The sequence below is a fragment of the Lepidochelys kempii genome, chromosome 1 (genome assembly GCF_965140285.1).
Source record: "Lepidochelys kempii isolate rLepKem1 chromosome 1, rLepKem1.hap1, whole genome shotgun sequence".
Classification (NCBI taxonomy): domain Eukaryota; kingdom Metazoa; phylum Chordata; order Testudines; family Cheloniidae; genus Lepidochelys; species Lepidochelys kempii.
In genome coordinates, this window is record NC_136380.1 from 212827815 (window position 1) to 212850107 (window position 22293).

Here is a 22293-nt window from a genome sequence, read left to right on the forward strand (position 1 = left end):
ATGGCTGCAGTATATCCACTAATTTGTGGGTGTTCTCTTGCAATAAGTCCACTTGGATACTGAGGGAAGCAGTTACATGTTGCAAAAGGTCTTGTTATGCCTTAATCCTCTGGTACTGAAAGGAAGGACGAGTCAGGCAGCACAGAGTCGTCCAGAGAACAAGACAAGGTCTTTAATTGGGTCAAAGCTGGATTCTGTTACAGAGCTGACAGACCTGGGCAGAATGGCTCTGGAGGCTCTGCAGGGAGAAGGACCTCTGGTGCCTGGCCCTGTAGCAGATTGATGGTCACCAACACAGACCTCACCAGCAATCTTGTCTTCAAGTGTGACAAAGGGTGGGAGCTCCATGATCTCAGCTGACAGACGGGGAGGATGATGACCCTGACCCAGACACCAAGGAGCCTCAGGATCCTAGGGATATGGGAGGAGCAAAACCAGACGGAGTGAGTAACCGTTCTGACATCTGTTGCCCAGAACGAGGCAGGAAACAGCATGGAAATGTAAGCAGTACCATTGGTACCAAGCATGCAGGTGCTGGAAGCGGTGTCAATCCCAAAGTCAACAGCAGTACCAGAGTGTCTGATGGTACTGATGTCGAGGGTGGTAAAAGCTGCCAAGGTAACATTTGTGGTGCCACCTGCAGCAGAGCCAAGGAGATTCCCAGTACTGAGGTCCCCTGTACCAATCCCAACATGTGGAAGGGGAACATTGGGGTGCAGTGCCTCCAGACCTGGGGGTTCAGCGGCAAGCAGTTGATGGGGCTCTAGAAGTATTGGACCAAAGGAGAGGTCAGGGCCAAAAGGTAGAATAGGCCTGTAGCTGCCTTGTATGCTGCCAAGGTGGAAACAGTCAGTGCCGGCATCTCCCTTGTTGGTATGGATTCAATGGATGCCCAGGGGCCAGAACTGGAGTCAACAATATGGGGTTTCTAACCTCCCTACTTGGTACTGGGGAAGGGCTAGAGGTACCCATGCCATCCTGCACACTAGCACCAACTGCGTGCCAGTCCATGCTTTTCCTAGGGGAGGCAGAAGTGTTCCCCTGAGAACATGAGCTGTCTTGACTAGTCTTATGTGACCTTGTCCTTGGCACAGTTGACAGGGAGCGGCCCCTCTGTTTCTTCAGAGAGGTGCTACTCTGAACGTGAAGCAACAGTACTCTTGGAGCCCGAGGGTGACCTCCGACCCAACAAGGGCCTTGGTGCTGAAACAACCTCATAGCCTGTTTGAGCAGGTGCTGTTTCGGGCAAAGCCTCTTGAATCTGTTTCTTGAACAATATGCAGATCACACAACACTCTTTAATGTGGGCCTCACTGAGACAGAGCAAGCACAGTATGTGAGTGTAACGGGGCACACTCACCTCTCATGAGCACCCCCTTGGCCAAGTGCATGTACCTGGGATAGAGCAGTGTCCCAGGGCACCCACCCTGGTGACAATGTCTTCATCCTCTTGGGCTTTCTGGCTGCAGCTCTCCAGCGGGGCCACTATAGTTCATTTCCTGCTCTGGGGTGCATCGGTGTCCAGACCACTTCCCCCCCCAGTGGCTAATGGGGCATGGGGGCAGAACTTGAGCTCGCCACTACTCCATCTGCTGTGTCCCTTTAATTAGCTTCTCTAATTCCCTTGTCCATTTCCCACACCCCCGTGCCTTATCCTAATGGAGTCCCATCAACCAGCTCAGGGTTCCTTCTCGCTCTCCCCAGCTTCTGGCAGCGCTGCCCTGTCTGAGGTTTTGCAGCTCTGCCAGTCAGCCACACACCATCCACATTCCTACAGCTTCTGCAAGGAACTGAATTCCCTCTGGCCCTGCAGCATGGTCTGTGAGGAATTCGAACGGGGCTCTCAGTAATTAGTAGCACAGTGCCACCACTGCCCAGCAGACAGCCAAGCACTCTTGTTCTATGGTGGAGTACCTAGTTGCCCACAGCTGAAGTTTTTTGCTCAGATAGAGGATTGGATGTTCTGTCCCTTGGAAGTTCTGGGACAGTACAGCCCCCAAACCTACATTGGATGCGTCTGTGTGCAGGATAAATGGTAAGTAAAAGTTGATGCATCAGACCACTGGCTGCTGCCCCAAAATGTCTTTTATACTTTGAAACACCACCTGGAATTCCTATATGCATAGTACCATATTCGGTGCCAACATCTTGGTCAGGTCTGTCAGTGGTTCTGCTACTGTTGCAAAATGGGGGATAAACCCACGGTAATAACTGGCCAGGCCTAAAAAGGCCCAAACCTGTTTTTTGTTTTGTTTTTTGAATTGGAGTTTGTTCTAGAGCTTTGGTTTTATCTTGTAGGGGCTGTATCTTCCCATTCCCTACCAGATACCCAAGGTATTTTGATTTCCTGCATACCAAAGTTACATTTCTTTGGCTTTGCTGTGAGCCCAGCCTCTCTCAGTGACTGCAGAATGGATGCTACCTGCATTAGATATGACCACCAATCTTCACTGAAGATCACTACATCATCTAAATAGGAAGCTGCAAATTGCCCATGGTGATGCAGTACCTGATCCATCAGGTGTTGGAAGGTGGCTGGCATCCCATGTAATCTAAAGGGCATAGCTATAAAATGGAACAGCCCTAGGGGTATGGCAAGTGTAGATCCCCTCCCTTTCCCCTCCCCCGGAATCTTTTGTAAGGGGTATTTGCCAATACCCCTTGGTTAATTCCAATGTTATGTACCTTGCCTGTCCAAGCTGATCAACTGGGGGCATGGGATAAGCATTGAACTGTAGGGCTGCATTTAGGGCCCTGAAATTGGGTGGTGCCATCAGATTTGGGCACCAGGACCATTGGGCTGCACCAAGGGCTTTGGGATTCCTCAATGACCCCCAACTCCAGCATTGCCTGAACCTCTTGTTCTAGAGCCTCACAGAGCTTTTCAGGAACTTGGTAGGTATTGTGTTCAGGCTTGGCAGTCAGATTTGCATGGATTTGATGGGCAGTAGATGATTCCAACCTGGCTGAGAGGAGAAGAGATCATCAAATTATCCCAGAAGATTCTTGTCCTGCCATTGCAGACGTGGAGGGAGGCATTCTGCTATGGGTACATCTGCAGCACCTGCTGGGGATTGCACCACTGGTCTCAAATCATCCGGCAGGTCCTGGAGGTCTATAAATAGGCCCTCCTGTGCTTTCCATGCTTTTAACAAGGTTACATGGAAAATTTGTTTTTCCCTCCTCTTATGTGGGCAACAGATTTCACAGTCCACATCCTCTATTTGTTTTATGACCTCATAGGGCCCTTGCCATTTGGCTAAGAGCTTACTCTCGGAGCTGGTAACAATAGTAAGACACAGTCACTGGGTTGGTAGACTTTCTCCTGGGCTCCTTTATTATAATGCAAAAAGAAAAGGAGTACTTGTGGCACCTTAGAGACTAACCAATTTATTAGAGCATAAGCTTTCGTGAGCTACAGCTCACTTCCTCAGATGCATATCGTGGAAACTGCAGCAGGCTTTATATATACACAGAGAATATGAAACAATACCTATTCCCACCCCACTGTCCTGCTGGTAATAGCTTATCTACAAGTACTCCTTTTCTTTTTGCGAATACAGACTAACACGGCTGTTACTCTGAAACCTTTATTATAATGGTGAGCCTAGGTTTGTTGGGCCCACTCCAGATTCTCTCTAGCAAACCTGGCCACCTGATCTAGTCATTCACGCATTTGTAACATACCGAATTACAATTTGGGCTTGGGTAGGTTGCTCTTTCCATCAAGGCTGGCTCCAGGCACCAGCGAACCAAGCAGGTGCCTGAGGCGGCAAATGTAAAGGGCGGGGCTGCGGGGGCACATTTCTAGGGGCGGTATGGCCGGTGCCGGAATGCCGCCCCTAGAAATGTGCCGCCCCAAGCACCTGCTTGTTTTGCTGTGCCTGGAGCCAGCCCTGTATACTGTTAGTAGTTGGGAGAGCGGGGTCAGTAGTGGAAGCAGATGCTTTTGTGTCCACAAGAATTGTGCATGGCCAGCCCCTTATTCATGCTTGTAAGTCTGGCCTCAAGGGATCTATATCTGCATTAGCAGTACAGACGAGCAAGCGTGCAGGGGGTGCGCTGGATTTTAGTGGGTCATGGAATTTAAAAGCCTGGCCATTTCCTTTTTGCTTAGGTGTGAGTAAGGGTTGGCAGCTGGTTGATATACAAGTTGGGGCCGGTTGCCCAGGGCTACTCGGCATGGGTATCTAGCTTGGGCATGATTTCCCCACATACAAAACACTGTGAGGTGTGTGAGGGGGTGGGGACGGGACGAGGACCAGATTGGCAAGGGCAGTGAGATGCTGCAGGGGGATTCAACTGGCCATGATGTGGTCCCTGACTAGGCTTTTGGGCCTTGCGCCTGCAGTTTTTTTGGGTATGCCCGAGACACCCACAATTATAGCAGGCTACATTACTGTTTGCTGTTACCACAGAAACGCGAGTAGCCTTGCTCTTTATTTATTTTTTTTTAGCTTATTTGGCTTTGCATTTGGAGGCCCACATATAGATGGATTAGAGCCTGGGTTCACTCCCAAATTAAGGGCTGTTTACAGGTGGGAGTTAAAACCTTCCTTTAACATTTTTAGAAATGCCTGATCAGTTTTCTTTGAGTCCGCAATACCTGCATTGCTGGAATACATCTCCCATTTTCTCTCACAATACTGAGAAGCAGGCTGGTCCTTGCCTTATCCCCAGTTACCGGCTCCATTCCCCAAGGCTTCTTGGATGGCTTCCTTAAACTCAGTGGAGGCACAGGTCATATCATTTTCAGATTCAAATTTTACAGAGGCCCAAACGCTGTTTCGGTGCCCTTCTGTAGGGATCTTGGCCCATGATAGGTTGGGGCATTTAGCTTTTGTTAAGATATAAAAATCCCTGGGATATAACGTATAGGTGATAACCATTTGGCTTATTCTTTTTCAGAATATCAAATTTGGGTCTTTGGGCTTTATATCAGGGAGATCTTTCAGTAAGCCCCTTATTTCCTTTGTGCTGAGAGGAGTGTACTTGTGAGTATTATGGGCCACTCTGTTTTCACCTGTCCCTGACCACCAAGTGGTCACTTGGAGAGGGGCCAAGGGAGCACTGGCACTTAATTCTGGGTTAAAGGGCAGGAGGAGGAGGAAGAGGGGGCCAATTATCTCGATCTTCGCCTGTGTGTGCCAGGTTCCAATTTTGAATTTGTTTTTTAAGGTGTTTCCAATTAGTTTCATTTTGTTTTTTATTAATATTGCTGCCTAAACCAAAGTCAGTGAAATTACCCTTTTATTGTTTGCTAGCAACAATATGCCACGCAGAGGAGTTGTTTACTTTTAGTTTTGCTTTTAGAGCTTTGTTTTCTGCTTCAAGCTTGCTCATCTTACAGTTGCAATTTGCCTTTTGATTTAGCTCTGATGGTAAGAGCCTTTTGGAGTATTTCTAACTTTTGTAATTTCCATTTATATTTACAATACATTATTACAGTCCTCTTCTTTAATTTTTTTTCTCTGACCAGACTATTGACACACTATCTATCATACTCATACCCTCATTCCATCCATTTTTTGCCATTGTCTTTTGAATCGTCTCATGTTTCCCCTTTTATAAAATCAATGAGTCTCCTTCCTGTAGAGGGTATCATTGGTTCACCCTGGGGCACGCCAACGAGTCCCCCTCCCTTAGACGGAATTGTTGACACCACCCTATACTGGAAACCTACTGACCACTATACTTACCTACATGCCTCCAGCTTTCATCCAGATCACACCACAAGATCCATTGTCTACACCAAGCTCTACGATACAATCGCATTTGCTCCAACCCCTCAGACAGAGACAAACACCTACAAGATCTCTATCAAGCGTTCTTAAAACTACAATACCCACCTGCTGAAGCAAAGAAACAGATTGACAGAGCCAGAAGAGTTCCCAAAAGTCACCTACTACAGGACAGGCCTAACAAAGAAAATAACAGAATGCCACTAGCCGTCACCTTCAGCCCCCAACTAAAACCTCTCCAACACATTATCAAGGATCTACAACCTATCCTGAAGGACGACCCATCACTCTCTCAGATCTTGGGAGACAGGCCAGTCCTTGCTTACAGACAGCCCCACAACCTGAAGCAAATACTCACCAGCAACCACACACCACACAACAAAAACACTAACTCAGGAACCTATCCTTGCAACAAAGCCCGTTGCCAACTGTGCCCACATATCTATTCAGGGGACACCATCATAGGGCCTAATCACATCAGCCACACTGTCAGAGGCTTGTTCACCTGCACATCCACCAATGTGATATATGCCATCATGTGCCAGCAATGCCCCTCTGCCATGTACATTGGCCAAACCGGACAGTCTCTACGTAAAAGAATAAATGGACACAAATCAGACGTCAAGAATTGTAACATTCAAAAACCAGTCGGAGAACACTTCAATCTGTTTGGTCACTCGATTACAGACCTAAAAGTGGCAATTCTTCAACAAAAAAACTTCAAAAACAGACTCCAACGAGAGACTGCTGAATTGGAATTAATTTGCAAACTGGATACAATTAACTTAGGCTTGAAAAAAGACTGGGAGTGGATGTGTCATTACACAAAGTTAAAACTATTTCCCCTTGTTTATTTCCCGTCCTACTGTTCTTGTCAACTGCTGGAAATGGCCCACCTTGATTATCACTACAAAAGGTCCCCGCCCCCCCGGCTCTCCTGCTGGTAATAGCTCACCTTTCCTGGTCACTCTCGTTACAGTGTGTATGTTAACACCCATTGTTTCATGTTTTCTGTGTCTATAAAATCTCCCCACTATATTTTCAACTGTTTGCATCCGAAGAAGTGAGCTGTAGCTCACGAAAGCTTATGCTCAAATAAATTGGTTAGTCTCTAAGGTGCCACAAGTACCCCTTTTCTTTTTGCGAATACAGACTAACACGGCTGCTACTCTGAAACCTGTTACTTTGTTCTCTCCATTATTACTTGGAACCACTTAAATCCTACTTTTTATATCTAATAAAATCACTTTTGCTTATTAATTAACCCAGAGTAAGTAAGTAATACCTGGGGGAGCAAACAGCTGTGCATCTCTCTCTCTCTGTGTTATAGAGGGTGGACAATTTATGAGTTTACCCTGTATAAGCTTTATACAGAGTAAAACAGATTCAATTGGGGTTTGGATCCCATTGGGAGCTGGGTGTCTGGGTGCTGGAGACAGGAGCACTTCTTAAGCTGTTTTCGGTTAAGTCTGCAGCTTTGGGGCATGTGGTTCAGACCCTGGGTCTGTGCTGGAGCAGACTGATATGTCTGGCTTGACAAAGCAGGGCTCTGGAGGCCCTAATTGGCAGAGAAAACGGGCTCAGAGGTAGTCTCAGCACATCAGGTAACAGTCCCAAGGGGGTTTATGTGACTGAACCCGTCACACCTGCCTTGAACCCTTTGGTGGAACCTGCTGACAGTCTCGACAGGACACACAGAAATTAGTGGCATCCTTATAGATCTCTGGCCAGAAGAACTGAGCCAATAAGTGGGCTAATGTTTTTTCCCCAACCAAGATGGACAACTGACAGTATTGAATGAGCCAGCCACAAGACCTCCCTCCTGAGGTCACTAGGAGTTACTAGTAGGCTTCCCTTGTTTTCAGGTCAAGGTCAACTTGATAGAGCATATCATTCTTTAGTTCAAAATGGGGAAATTGGGCAGCTTGGGCCTCCTGGATAACCGTCCTGTCAACCATCGCTATCCAGGTGTATGATTCTCTCAAAGTGTCATCTTCCTTTTGCCCACGTATAAAGTCATAGGTCTGCGTTAAATGGGCTAAGTCTATGTGGGGAGAGGATCTCCTGATCAGAAGGCGCTTCTCCCCCTTTGCACTGGGCGTCATCCATCTGGTGAGACAGTTCCCCTGGTCCCATCTCCCCAGCCAGATGGGCCTGTAACTAGGCACTCCCTTCTTCTGGGTGTTGTCTTCAGGATTTCCTAATCCTCTGGGTTTGTGTAGACCTCTCCAAAAGGTCAGATTTCAGTACTGGAAATATCTCATCCAGTTTTTGGGGTATTGGTTCAGACGGAGCAGGAGGTCCGGATCGGGGGAGGAGCAAAGGGGGGAACTGTTGTCAGTCTCTCAGAATTATAACCTTTCAAGGAAGGCATTTTGTTATGCCAACCTGATTTTTGCTTCATGATCGCCCAAAATCAATTGTATCCAAACCATGGGATAGGAGTGGACATCCCCATGTCATGACATGTCACCTTCAGGGAGCAGCCATATTGGAGGGTGCTAAAGTCAAACAGGGACTCTTGAACCAGGGTTTGGGAGCACCCTGAGTCCACCATCCAGAGCATAGTGCATCCCCACATGTTAACTTGGCCCACATAGGCCTTATGCCACTGGTGCAGCCTGGGCACAGAGCTGCTACATGTTTCAGTGACCCCACAGTCTAAGAAATCACATTCCATGACAGGACAAGATTGGCTGAAGTGTCCTGGCCTCCCACAGCAAAAGCATACCAGCAGGCCATTAATAGGGTCTGGCTGACCCCTTCTCTTTGGGGCTTCTGGGGTGCAGCTCTGGGATGGGAGTGGGGCAGGCACCCATTGTGACCGGTGCTCTGGGGCTGGATCCAGAGGCACTTCCCTCCTGGTTGGTTTAGGTCTCTTGGGTGCCCCCTTTGGCAACCAGGCAGAGTTCCCTGGACTCCGGGCCTGCCAGTTGTCAGATCTCAGCGGGGTATATTTGAAAGGCCTGGCAGCTAACGAATACTCCTTTTGTAATCTGTACCACAGTGGCAAGCGAGTCAGAGCTATGCTGTCAAGCCCATGTTGGAATTGACATTGGCAATATGTCTAGGTACTGCTCTAAGACTATCACGTCTATGATGGGCACAGTTGTGTGGACCTCAGGGCGTAGCCATCGGGTGGCCCAGTCTTTAAGGCATTGGGCTACAGCCCGGGGGTGAGCCCCTGAGGCAAAAAACTCTGAGCAGAACCTGCACTGGTAGGTTTCTGGGGATACTCCCAGGCAGTCGAATATGGCAGCCTTCACTGTCCGATAATCTCTCACTCATTCGTCATATGAATGGGGATATGGGGAAAGCGGTGGACACGATATATCTTGACTTTAGCAAAGCTTTTGATATGATCTCCCACAGTATTCTTGCCAGCAAGTTAAAGAAGTATGGATTGGATGAATGGACTATAAGGTGGATAGAAAGCTGGCTAGATTGTCAGGCTCAACTTGTACTGATCAACGGCTCGATGTCTGGTTGGCAGCTGGTATCAAGAGGAGTGCCCCAGGGGTCGGTCCTGGGACCGGTTTTGTTCAACATCTTCATTAATGATCTGGATGATGGGTTGGATTGCACCCTCAGCAAGTTCGTGGATGACACTAAGCTGTGGGGAGAAGTAGATATGCTGGAGGGTAGGGATAGAGTCCAGAGTGACCTAGAGAAATTGGAGGATTGGGCCAAAAGAAATCTGATGAGGTTCAATGAGACAAATGCAGAGTCCTGCACTTAGGAAGGAAGAATCCCGTGCCCTGCTACAGGCTGGGGACCGACTGGCAAAGCGGCAGTTCTGCAGAAAAGGACCTGGGGATTACAGTGGACAAGATGCTGGATATGAGTCAGCCGTGTGCCCTTGTTGCCAAGAAGGCTAACAGCATATTGGGCTGCATTAGTAGGAGCATTGCCAGGAGATCAAGGGACATGATTATTCCCCTCTATTAGGCACTGGTGAGGCCACATCTGGAGTATTGCATCCAGTTTTGGGCCCCCCCACTACAGAAAGGATGTGGAAAAATTGGAGAGAGTCCAGTGGAGGGCAATGAAAATGATTAGGGGCTGGGACACATGATTTATGAGGAGAGGCTGAGAGAACTGGGCTTATTTAGTCTACAGGAGAGAAGAGCGAGGGGGGAGGGGGGGATTTGATAGCAGCCTTCAACTACCTGAAGGGGAGTTCCAAAGAGGATGGAGCTTGGCTGTTCTCAGTGATGGCAAATGGCAGAACAAGAAGCAACGGTCTCAAGTTGCAGTGGGGGAGATCTAGGTTGGATATTAGGAAAAACTATGTCACTATGAGGGTGGTGAAGCACTGGAATGGGTTACCTAGGGAGGTGGTGGAATCTTCTTCCTTAGAGGTTTTTAAGGCCCAGCTTGACAAAGCCCTGGCTGGAATGATTTAGTTGGTGTTGGTCCTGCTTTGAGCAGGGGGTTAGACTAGATGACCTCCTGAGGTCCCTTCCAACCCTGATCTTTTATGATTCTGTGATCATCCAGGGCCTGGTAAGCCACCTGAGCTTCCCAGACAGGAACAGAGCCAGGTGAGTGGCGTAGGTCTCTTTATCCCAAGCTGTGGTTGTGGCTACCCGCTCAAAGGTGACTAAATAGGCCTCCGGATCATCATGTGGGCTCAGCTTGGCCAGCAGTATACCCAGCCCAGAGTTCAACTGATTTTGAGGAGGCTGAGCTAGTTAGTCGCTGCGACAATGCCTCTGGGAATTGCTGCTCCTGCTGCTGCCAGTGCTGCTGGAGCTGAAGCCTCTCCAGTGGTACAGCCTGCTTTTATTGAGCAGCCTGCTGCACCGCATGTTGTGCTTCAGCTAAGACCCTCTCGGTTTCAGTAGAGCTGTGCTGCTGCTGGGCCAGCAGCCTTACCAACTTTTCCATTGGCCCCTTGTTTCAGGGGTTGGTCACCGAATCCCCACTTCTGGTACCAGTGTAATGGGGCACACTCATCTCTCGTGAGTGCCCCCTTGGCTGAGTGCGTGTGCCTGCACTCTCTCTTTGAGTTTGTCCCTGCTCCAGGATAGAGCAGTGGCCCCAAGGCTACCACCTTCATGACAATGTCTTTGTCCACTTGGGCTTTCTGGCTACAGCCCTCCAGCTGCGCCACTATAGTTCAGTTCCCACTCTGGGATGCCTCAGTGTCCAGGCCACTTCCTCCCTGTGGCTAATGGAGGATGGGTTCAGAACCTGGTCTCACTCACTACTCTGGGTCCCAGCCCAGGGACCCTGCTGATAGCAGCCATCTGCTGTGTCATTTAACTGTGCCACACAGCTTCTCTAATTCCCTGGGCCACTTCCCCACAACTATGCGCTGAAGGAATTGGCGGCTGTGATTGCAGAGCCATTGGCCATTATCTTTGAAAACTCGTGGCGAACCGGGGAAGTCCCGGATGACTGGAAAAAGGCTAATGTAGTGCCAATCTTTAAAAAAAGGAAGAAGGAGGATCCTGGGAACTACAAGCCAGTCAGCCTCACTTCAGTCCCTGGAAAAATCATGGAGCAGGTCCTCAAAGAATCAATCCTGAAGCACTTGCATGAGAGGAAAGTGATCAGGAACAGCCAGCATGGATTCACCAAGGGAAGGTCATGGCTGACTAATCTAATCGCCTTTTATGATGAGATTACTGGTTCTGTGGATGAAGGGAAAGCAGTGGATGTATTGTTTCTTGACTTTAGCAAAGCTTTTGACACGGTCTCCCACAGTATTCTTGTCAGCAAGTTAAGGAAGTATGGGCTGGATGAATGCACTACAAGGTGGGTAGAAAGCTGGCTAGATTGTCGGGCTCAACGGGTAGTGATCAATGGCTCCATATCTAGTTGGCAGCCGGTATCAAGTGGAGTACCCCAAGGGTCGGTCCTGGGGCCGGTTTTGTTCAATATCTTCATAAATGATCTGGAGGATGGTGTGGATTGCACTCTCAGCAAATTTGCGGATGATACTAAACTGGGAGGAGTGGTAGATACGCTGGAGGGGAGGGATAGGATACAGAAGGACCTAGACAAATTGGAGGATTGGGCCAAAAGAAATCTGATGAGATTCAATAAGGATAAGTGCAGGGTCCTGCACTTAGGACGGAAGAACCCAATGCACAGCTACAGACTAGGGACCGAATGGCTAGGCAGCAGTTCTGCGGAAAAGGACCTAGGGGTGACAGTGGACGAGAAGCTGGATATGAGTCAGCAGTGTGCCCTTGTTGCCAAGAAGGCCAATGGCATTTTGGGATGTATAAGTAGGGGCATAGCGAGCAGATCGAGGGACGTGATCATTCCCCTCTATTCGACATTGGTGAGGCCTCATCTGGAGTACTGTGTCCAGTTTTGGGCCCCACACTTCAAGAAGGATGTGGATAAATTGGAGAGAGTCCAGCGAAGGGCAACAAAAATGATTAGGGGACTGGAACACATGAGTTATGAGGAGAGGCTGAGGGAGCTGGGATTGTTTAGTCTGCAGAAGAGAAGAATGAGGGGGGATTTGATAGCTGCTTTCAACTACCTGAAAGGGGGTTCCAAAGAGGATGGCTCTAGACTGTTCTCAATGGTAGCAGATGACAGAACGAGGAGTAATGGTCTCAAGTTGCAGTGGGGGAGGTTTAGGTTGGATATTAGGAAAAACTTTTTCACTAAGAGGGTGGTGAAACACTGGAATGCGTTACCTAGGGAGGTGGTAGAATCTCCTTCCTTAGAGGTTTTTAAGGTCAGGCTTGACAAAGCCCTGGCTGGGATGATTTAACTGGGAATTGGTCCTGCTTTGAGCAGGGGGTTGGACTAGATGACCTTCTGGGGTCCCTTCCAACCCTGATATTCTATGATTCTATGATTCTATGATTCTATGATTCTTCACCCTTACCTCAGGTTCTTGTCCTAATGGAGTCTCATCAACCAGCTCAGGGCTCCTTCTTGCTCTCCCCAGTTTCTGGAAGCCCTGCCCTGTCTGGAGTTCTCACAAGAGTGATGTAGTGGTGGGAGTCTGCTATAGACCACTGGACCAGGGGGATGAGGTGGACGAGGCTTTCTTCTGGCAACTTGCAGAAGCTACTAGATCGCACGCCCTGGTTCTCATGGGCGACTTTAATCATCCTGATATCTGCTGGGAGAGCACTACAGCGGTGCACAGACAATCCAGGAAGTTTTTGGAAAATGTAGGGGACAATTTCCTGGTGCAAGTGCTGGAGGAGCCAACGAGGGGGAGAGCTTTTCTTGACCTGCTGCTCACAAATCAGGAAGAATTAGTAGGGGAAGCAAAAGTGGATGGGAATCTGGGAGGCAGTGACCATGAGTTGGTTGAGTTCAGGATCCTGACACAGGGAAGAAAGGTAAGCAGCAGAATACAGACCCTGGACTTCAGGAAAGCAGACTTCGACTCCCTCAGGGAACGGATGGGTAGGATCCCCTGGGGGAATAACATGAGGGGGAAAGGAGTCCAGGAGAGCTGGCTGTATTTCAAAGAATCCCTATTGAGGTTACAGTGACAAACCATCCCGATGTGTCGAAAGAATAGTAAATATGGCAGGCGACCAGCTTGGCTTAACAGTGACATCCTTGCAGATCTTAAACATAAAAAAGAAGCTTACAAGAAGTGGAAGATTGGACAAATGACCAGGGAAGAGTATAAAAATGTTGCTCGGGCATGTAGGAATGAAATCAGGAGGGCCAAATCTCACCTGGAGCTGCAGCTAGCCAGAGATGTTAAGAGTAACAAGAAGGGTTTCTTCAGGTATGTTGGCAACAAGAAGAAATTCAAGGAAAGGGTGGGCCCCTTACTGAATGAGGGAGGCAACCTAGTGACAGAGGATGTGGAAAAAGCTAATGTACTCAATGCTTTTTTTGCCTCTGTCTTCACGAACAAGGTCAGCTCCCAGACTGTTGTGCTGGGCAACACAGCATGGGGAGTAGGTGGCCAGCCCTCTGTGGAGAAAGGAGTGGTTAGGGACTATTTAGAAAAGCTGGACGTGCACAAGTCCATGGGGCCGGATGAGTTGCATCCGAGAGTGCTAAAGGAGTTGGCGGATGTGATTGCAGAGCCATTGGCCAATATCTTTGAAAACTCATGGCGATCGGGGGAAGTCCCGGATGACTGGAAAAAGGCTAATGTAGTGCCCATCTTTAAAAAAGGGAAGAAGGAGGATCCGGGGAACTACAGGCCAGTCAGCCTCACCTCAAAATCCCCAGAAAAATCATGGAGCAGGTCCTCAGGGAATCAATCCTGAAGCACTTACACGAGAGGAAAGTGATCAGGAACAGTCAGCATGGATTCACCAAGGGAAGGTCATGCCTGACTAATCTAATCGCCTTCTATGATGAGATTACTGGTTCTGTGGATGAAGGGAAAGCAGTGGATGCATTGTTTCTTGACTTTAGCAAAGCTTTTGACATGGTCTCCCACAGTATTCTTGTCAGCAAGTTAAAGAAGTATGGGCTGGATGAATGCATTATAAGGTGGATAGAAAGTTGGCTAGATTGTCGGGCTCAACGGCTAGTGATCAATGGCTCCATGTCTAGATGGCAGCCAGTATCAAGTGGAGTGCCCCAAGGGTCGGTCCTGGGGCCAGTTTTATTCAATATCTTCATAAATGATCTGGAGGATGGTGTGGATTGCACTCTCAGCAAATTTGCAGATGATACTAAACTAGGAGGAGTGGTAGATACGGTGGCAGGTAGGGATAGGATACAGAGGGCCCTAGACAAATTAGAGGATTGGAACAAAAGAAATCTGATGAGGTTCAACAAGGACAAGTGCAGAGTCCTGCACTTAGGACGGAAGAATCCAATGCGCCGCTACAGACTGGGGACCGAATGGCTCGGCAGCAGTTCTGCGGAAAAGGACCTAGGGGTTACAGTGGACAAGAATCTGGGTATGAGTCAACAGTGTGCCCTTGTTGCCAAGAAGGCCAATGGCATTTTGGGATGTATAAGCAGGGGCATAGCCAGCAAATCGAGGGACGTGATCGTTCCCCTCTATTCGACACTGGTGAGGCCTCATCTGGAGTCCAGTTTTGGGCCCCATACTACAAGAAGGATGTGGAAAAATTGGAGAGAGTCCAGTGAAGGGCAACAAAAATGATTAGGGGTCTGGAACACATGACTTATGAGGAGAGGCTGAGGGAACTGGGATTGTTTAGTCTGCGGAAGAGAAGAATGAGGGGGGATTTGATAGCTGCTTTCAGCTACCTGAGAGGTGGTTCCAAAGAGGATGGTTCTAGACTATTCTCAGTGGTAGAAGATGACAGGACAAGGAGTAATGGTCTCAAGTTGCAGTGGGGGAGGTTTAGGTTGGATATTAGGAAAAACTTTTTCACTAGGAGGGTGGTGAAACACTGGAATGCGTTACCTAGGGAGGTGGTAGAATCTTCTTCCTTAGAAGTTTTTAAGGTCAGGCTTGACAAAGCTCTGGCTGGGATGATTTAGTTGGGGATTGGTCTTGCTTTGAGCAGGGGGTTCGACTAGATGACCTCCTGAGGTCCCTTCCAACCCTGATATTCTATGAGCTTCGTCAGCCAGCCACACACCATCCACATTTCTGCAGCACCTGCAAGGAACTGAACTCCTTCTGGCCCTGCAGCTCTTCTTATACTAGGCTGCTGGCCCTGATTAGCTGCTTCTCACACAGCCATTCTAGGCAGCTTGGAGGACCCTCTTCACTTTCCTTTTTTGGGTGGGGTGTGGCAGGGCCAGGAGGCCTCCAGCAGGGGGCCTCAGAGGGTCTGGTATACCTCATCACAGTGAGGATTACTATTGGTATCACTACCCCACATGAAGGACTGTGTTTAAACCCCATTGAAGGCATCACTGAGGAAAACTAAACAAATACAACTAATGCTAATCTAACAATAAGGATACTAATAACTATATGCAACAAAAGAAAACTAAACTGATTGAGAGGTTGTGAGGTTAAGACCACACACAGCTCCAACTCCAGCCTCGGCAGTAAAGAGGAACTGAGGGTTGGTTGAGGTGGCAGTGTTACCTCCAGGGCCGGATTTACACCTTATGCACCCATAGGCACAGCATCTTCAGTACCCCCCTCCTCCGCCTACAGCTGACCTCCAGGCTTTCTGTAAAAAATTAAACTTTTAACTCACTTTTAAGTTTTAAGCGCCCCTAGAATGCCGGTCCCCCTAGGCATGTGCCTACTGTGACTAATTGGAAATCCGTCCATCATCACCTCATGTAGTTGGGGAGGGGCAATGGCCACAAGATGCAAGTGCTGCCCCTTGACAGGTATTGCTAAGCAAATTTTTCTTGCTCTGGAGTGCTGGGTGCGTGCGCGTGCACACACACACACACACACACCCCTGAGTGGCATGCACAGCTGCCTCTACTGGAAGAAGAATCTGCATTTATACTTTATAACAAGCAGATGAAATGCAGATGGTGGAAGAGCCCCTGTGACTGAGGACCTGGGGTCAGTCAGTAATTTACATGTTAAGATAAGGTAAAATTGAGCAGAAGGATTTAACACGAGCTAAATCCATGCTACTTCTGTGATTTAGCTAATACAGAAACTGGATACATCCCACATGAGGGTGCAGCTCTTGAGTAGTGCTGGAATGCTCCAGAATGCCTTTCTGGCATTTGGTTTAGGAGCCAGAACAGTGTCCCGGTACTTGTCATAACTGTAAAGCTAAAAATATTTGAATTTTTTAAGAGACCTTTTCCAAAAATCCTACATCAACCCCCTGCTAATTCTAGCATTCTGGCACTTATTTTTTTTTAGGACTCAAGCACAGTGAGGATAGGATCTAACACGTAGTCAAGAGGGGAGGACATGCAAATTGAGCTGACTGCATGGGCGGCAGATATAATAGGCCAGGGGAGGCTTGCTGCTGGTGCTGGACACCTGGGTGTGGGTTTTGGGAGAAGTTTTTTGTTTGTTGTGGCCCATGCAGATTCCAGGGCATCTGAGGAGGTGGTATGTGCTATTCTGCTTCCTGGGTACATCAGTAATCTCCCTGGACTCCAGAGAGATTACTGATGAACCCAAGAAGCTGAGTAGCAGATACCACCTCCTCAGCCGTGCTGGTACCTGCATGGGGCATATCAAAAACCCAGGTTCTTCTTTGTGGGGAGATGCTGTCATGTTTTTGAGGATTTTCCGAGGTGGCTTGTGGTCTGGGGAGGGGAGGGAAGGTTGCAGTGCGGCTAGGGTTGCCAACTTTCTAATCACACAAAACCGAACATCCTAGCCCCGTTCTTCCCCAAGGCCCCGCTGTGACCCTCTGTATCTCAGCGGAACACCCTGCATCCCCTTGTTCATCCTTATAATATGATTGTGTGGTATCCAATGCAAAGTTTGTCATGTCAGGTGTCTTCGGAAGGCTCATGATGCACTGAGCATTGTTGTTATAGTAATGTTATAGCTTGTAGTTTTATGTATAAAGTTACGAGGCTGAAAATGTGTCCTTGTAGCTTAAAACAATCCCAGGCAAAACTCTCCAGGAACAGAGGGGCAGTTCACACCTCATCAGGGCATGTATAGGACAAACCCAGTGAGGAACAAAGGACACTGGCCTAGGCAGCAAGAAGTGATATGTTGGACTCCTGAGTGAGTCACCCCCTTCCCTTGGTCAGTTTGGGACTATGATGAGGTAATGCTCACCTGAACCTGAAGGTGGGGGGGGGCAACGCCAAGAGAGAAGAAAGAACATGATAAAAGGGAGAGACATTTGCCATGCTCTTCGTCTCTCTTCCACCTCCATCTACAGATATCACCACCAACTGACTGAAGCGCTGATCAAAGAGCCTGGCTGAAGGCCAACCAGCAGCCTGTGGTGAGAAGCATCTAAGTTTGTAAGGGCACTGAACGTGTTGAGATCATCTTAGAATGTGTTCTTGCTTTTATTTCATTTGATCAAATCCGACTTGTTGTGCTTTGACTTATAATCACTTAAAATCTATCTTTTGTAGTTAATAAGTTTGTTTGTTTGTTCTACCTGAAGCAGTGCGTCTGGTTTGAAGTGTGTCGGAGGGTCCCCTTGGGATAACAAGCCTGGTACATATCAATTTCTTTGTTAAATTGACAAACTCATATAAGCTTGCAATGTCTAGTGGGCATAACTGGACACTGCAAGACAGAGGTTCGTAGGGTTGAGTCTGGGCTCGGCGATATTAGCTAGTGTCATTCGGTTGCAGAATCCAAACAATGACTGGCCAAAAGTGCTCACTCACATAGCTGGGAACAGCTTACATGCCAGAGGCTGTGCATGAACAGCCCAGGAGTGGGGGTTCTCACAGCGGCACAGAGTAAGGCTGGCTCCCAGACTCGAGGATTGGAGTGACCTAGCAGATCACCAGTCCAGATAACACCAGAGGAACTTCACAACTGCCCCCTGCTCACTACATTACCCCTCCCTCAGTGGCTCTCTCTCCCCCACCCTCACTCACTTTCACTGGGCTGGGGGTGCAGGCTCTCTGGTGGGATCAGGGATGAGAGATTTGGGGTGCAGGAGGGGGCTCCAGGCTGGGGGGTGGGGCCAAGGAATTTGAAGTATGGGAGGGGGCTGCGGGTTGAGGCAGGGGGTTGGGGTGTGGAAGGGGGTATGGGATCTGGGCTGGGGGTGCAGGCTCTGGGGTGGGGCCAGGGATGAGGGGTTCAGGGGCAGCAGGCAGAGAGGGATGAGGTCTGACTGGGGCAGCAGGGGGTAAACCCCATGTTTGATACTGTCCAGGCCAGAGGGATTATTACCAACAACAAGGGGGCTCTGTGCTGTCTGTAACTCTGCTCTTTGTCTCTCTTTGAAGGTGCTGATGAACTGAGGCTGGCGGATGGAGGCAGCCCCTGTGCCGGGAGAGTGGAGGTTAAACACAACAATCAGTGGGGGACGGTGTGTGATGATCGCTGGGACATGGAAGATGCTGAGGTGGTTTGTAAGCAGCTGGGATGTGGATCTGCTGTCAGCGCCCATGTTTGGGCTCATTTTGGACAAGGATCTGGACCAACTTGGCTGATTGTAGTTGATTGTGATGGTGACGAGTCAGCTCTCTGGGACTGCAAACATCCAGGATGGGGTATAATCACGTGCTCTCATTCTGCTGATACTGGAGTGATCTGCTCAGGTAAGAACTTGGCAAATCTGCCCCCATAGAAAACTCACCACGAAAGAGAAGGGACTGAACCCATGTGTGTGACATTCCTGATGAGTCAGAACTGAACCATGCCCTGCACTGGGGTCCATGTGGAGCTGACCAGTCTCTCCCTGAGCTCCTCTGGGCAAACTGGGGATGAGTAGGCTGCAACATCCTCTAGGCTTCCAGTATGGGGCAGGTGGAGGTCAGGTGGTCCCATTAGAAGGTCTGTGCTGGTAGGTGCCTGTGTACAGAAGCCCAGTATCTCACCAGAGTCTCAGCAGCAGGTCGTGACAGTGGCTGCTGGATCTGGGACAGGAGCCAATGGGGGTTGAGTGCTGTGGAGCTTTCCCTAGAGTTCACTGAGGCAGCAGGAGAGGAACCATGAACCTGAACTTGGCAAGGGGGAGGCAATCAAAACAACTGCACCAACTGTTAATACATCCCAGAATGATGTTCGTTGTTTGGTTTTTTTTGCAATGGTGTTACACTGTTGACTCATATTTAGCTTATGGTCCACTATGACCCCCAGATCCTTTTCCACAGTACTCCTTCCTAGGTAGTCATTTCCCATTTTGTATGTGTGCAGCTGATCTTTATTGATCTTTATTAATGACCTGGACATAGGAATAGAGAGCACACTGATCAAGTTTACAGATGACTCAAAGCTGGGGCTGGGGGTTGCCAACACTTTGGAGGACAGAGCTAAAATTCAGTGGGATATTGATAAATTGGAGAACTGTCCTATATACAACAAAATGAAACTCAACAAAGACAAATGTAAGGTGTTACACTTAGGGAAGAAAAACCAAATACGCAAATACAGAATGGGGGATAACTGGCTTGGCAGCAGCACTGCTGAGAAGGATCTGGGAGTTGTGGTGAATCACAACCTCAACATTAGTCAGCAATGCAATGCTGTTGGAAAAAAGAAAATGAAATTTTAGGTTCCATTAACAGAGGCATAGCATGCAAGTCATGGGAGGTGATAGTACTGCTCTACTCAGCACTGGTTAGGCCTTACCTGGAGTACTGTGACCAATTTTGGTCACCAATGTACAGAAAGGATGTGGAGAAACTGGAAAGGATCCAGAGGTGAGCAACAAAGATGATCAAAGGGATGGAATGCAAGGCATATGAGCAAAGGCTGAAGGAACTGGGTATGTTTAACTTGGAAAAGAGGAGATACGGGGGGGACATGATAGTGGTCTACAAATACTTGAAACGCTTCCATAAAAAAATTGAGAAAAGTTGTTCTCTTTTGCTACAGAGGACAGGACAAGAGGTAATGGATTCAAACTACAGCATAGCAGATTTAGATTAAATCTCAGGAAAAATTTCCTAACTGTAAGTACAGTAGGACAATGGAGCAGACTGTCCAGGGAGGTTGTGAAAGCTCCTTCACTGGATGTTTTCAAAAGCAAGATGGATAACCATCTGTCTTGGATGGTTTAGACACAACAATTCCTGCACCTTGGCAGGGGGTTAGACTAGATGACCCTTGAGGTCCCTTCTAACCATATGATTCTATGATTCAAACTCTCTCATCACTGGAGCACAGAAATTGTCAGAGTGGGTAAAGGATTCCTGCCTATTTAAAACTATCTGTTACTGGGAGAAGAAGGTGCCCTTCGTTTTGTCTCTATGAAAGTGTATGGAGGGCTATGGGATGTCAGTGCAACCCCTGCTTACTGATGGATTTATTGACTTTCTAGGTCACATTGAGCTCCGGCTGGTTGGAGGGGGCACTGCCTGCTCAGGACGTGTTGAAGTAAAACATGGAGAAACATGGGAGACAGTCTGTGATTCACACTTAGATTTCAAAGCCGCTACAGTTATCTGTAATGAATTAGGGTGTGGACAGGCTGTAGCCACCTTGGGAACAGCTCACTTTGGAGAAGGACATGATCTGATCTGGAAGGAAGCATTCCAGTGTGTGGGGAATGAGACTGTCCTTTCAAACTGTCCCAGGATGTCCCATTCTAATGAGACATGCTCCCACGCTAATGATGTTGGCCTATTGTGCTCAGGTAAGAATTCAGATTGATGACTTTAACATACCATAAACATGGGTCCGGCAGCTGGGATACTCAGTCTCTTTTCTCCCACATCCACCTATTTCTCCTGTGAACGCACATCTCAGAATCCTTTGCATGTTTCCATGATGCTTCAGAGGATTCCAGTTTGCTAGCAAGGGTGGCTTCACTCTCTCTCCCCTCAATGGGAGCCAGAAGGGATGGCAGGAAACCACATTATCTCTCTCACATTCCTCACTCTATTTCAGGTATCCTCAATAAATGGGGGGACAAGGTGGGTGAGGTAATATCTTTTATTGGACCAACTTTTGTTGATGAGAGAGACAAGCTTTCAAGCTACATCAACTGCAGTTGGTCCAATAAAAGATATTACCTCAACCACTTTGTCTCTCTAATAGCTGGGACCAATAAGACTACAACAAGACTGCATCCAATAAATGGAGACACTTCTATTTACTTTTCTTCCTCTATTACATCACAGTCCCAGCAATGCTCTGATTCTCCTTCATCCTTCATTAGGGGTACATGTTCTCCAATGCGCTTCCAGTGCTGAGAACTCCGTTTCCTACACTCCCTACATTTGTAAAGGGATAGGGCATGGTCTGGTGGCTTGAGAACAGAACCAGCACCTGGGAGACATGGTTCCAGCTTTGCCATTTTGTTCATTAATCCCCGTGCCTCAGTTTCCCCATCTGTAATAATAATTACCTACCTCAGCGAATAGTTATGAAGCTTAATTCATTAATGCTTGTAAAGTGCTTTCAGGCACTTGGATACCTCATGCTACATACGGGCCATGTGTTGTTTCAGATCTTTACTGACAGAATTTGTGCAGTTGTCGCCACTTATGTATGTTATTGCCCTGTAACAGGGGTTGGCTTCGTGGCCCCCATTAATATGGATCTGGTTTTCAGAGATAACAGACACTGTCTTCTTGTTAGGGCCAAGATCTTGTCAGGACACAAATCTAAATGGGTGAGTTAAAATAAGGGCTGGACCATCTAGTGCGTAGCCTTTCCCATCACCGCTAGTAGCACAGCCTGGAAAGGATCTGTACTGCCCACCAGCCTGCCTGTGGAACACACGGTTGCCTGAAAGAGCCATCCATTGCAGCCAGCCAGTTAGCCTGTCTCTGTGTGAATAAAGAGCCCATGGTCATGCTGCTAGGTTGGGTATTGGGATGGGTGGGGGAAATGGAAAACATAATGGTCCTTTTTCCTAAAAGGTAAAGTCCTGGGGAGAGGAGGCCAGGATCTGAGAGGGAGCTCATTCCTCCATAAAGAGGGGCAGAGAGAGAGAGAGAGAGAGAGAGAGACCCTAGCCCTCTGGTGCTCATTACTGCAAATGTCTCTGTGAGAGCTCCTAGAGATAAAGCTTTCTCCTCTCCCTGCCCCTTCCCCAATTTTCCCTTCAGTGGTGTGTTTCACTCCCTGTCTGATCTGGCA

General features: G+C 48.2%; 1 protein-coding gene across 1 annotated transcript in view; it reads left to right on the forward strand.

Annotated features, from left to right (window-relative positions):
- The window catches only part of LOC140898583 (scavenger receptor cysteine-rich type 1 protein M130), an 84391-nt gene that overhangs the window by 9828 nt on the left and 52270 nt on the right, over positions 1–22293 (forward strand). Inside the window, exons 2-3 of the mRNA XM_073312584.2 lie at positions 18489–18803; positions 20528–20842. Of these exons, the coding sequence (XP_073168685.2) occupies positions 18489–18803; positions 20528–20842 (630 nt within the window). The remainder of the gene's footprint in view (positions 1–18488; positions 18804–20527; positions 20843–22293) is intronic.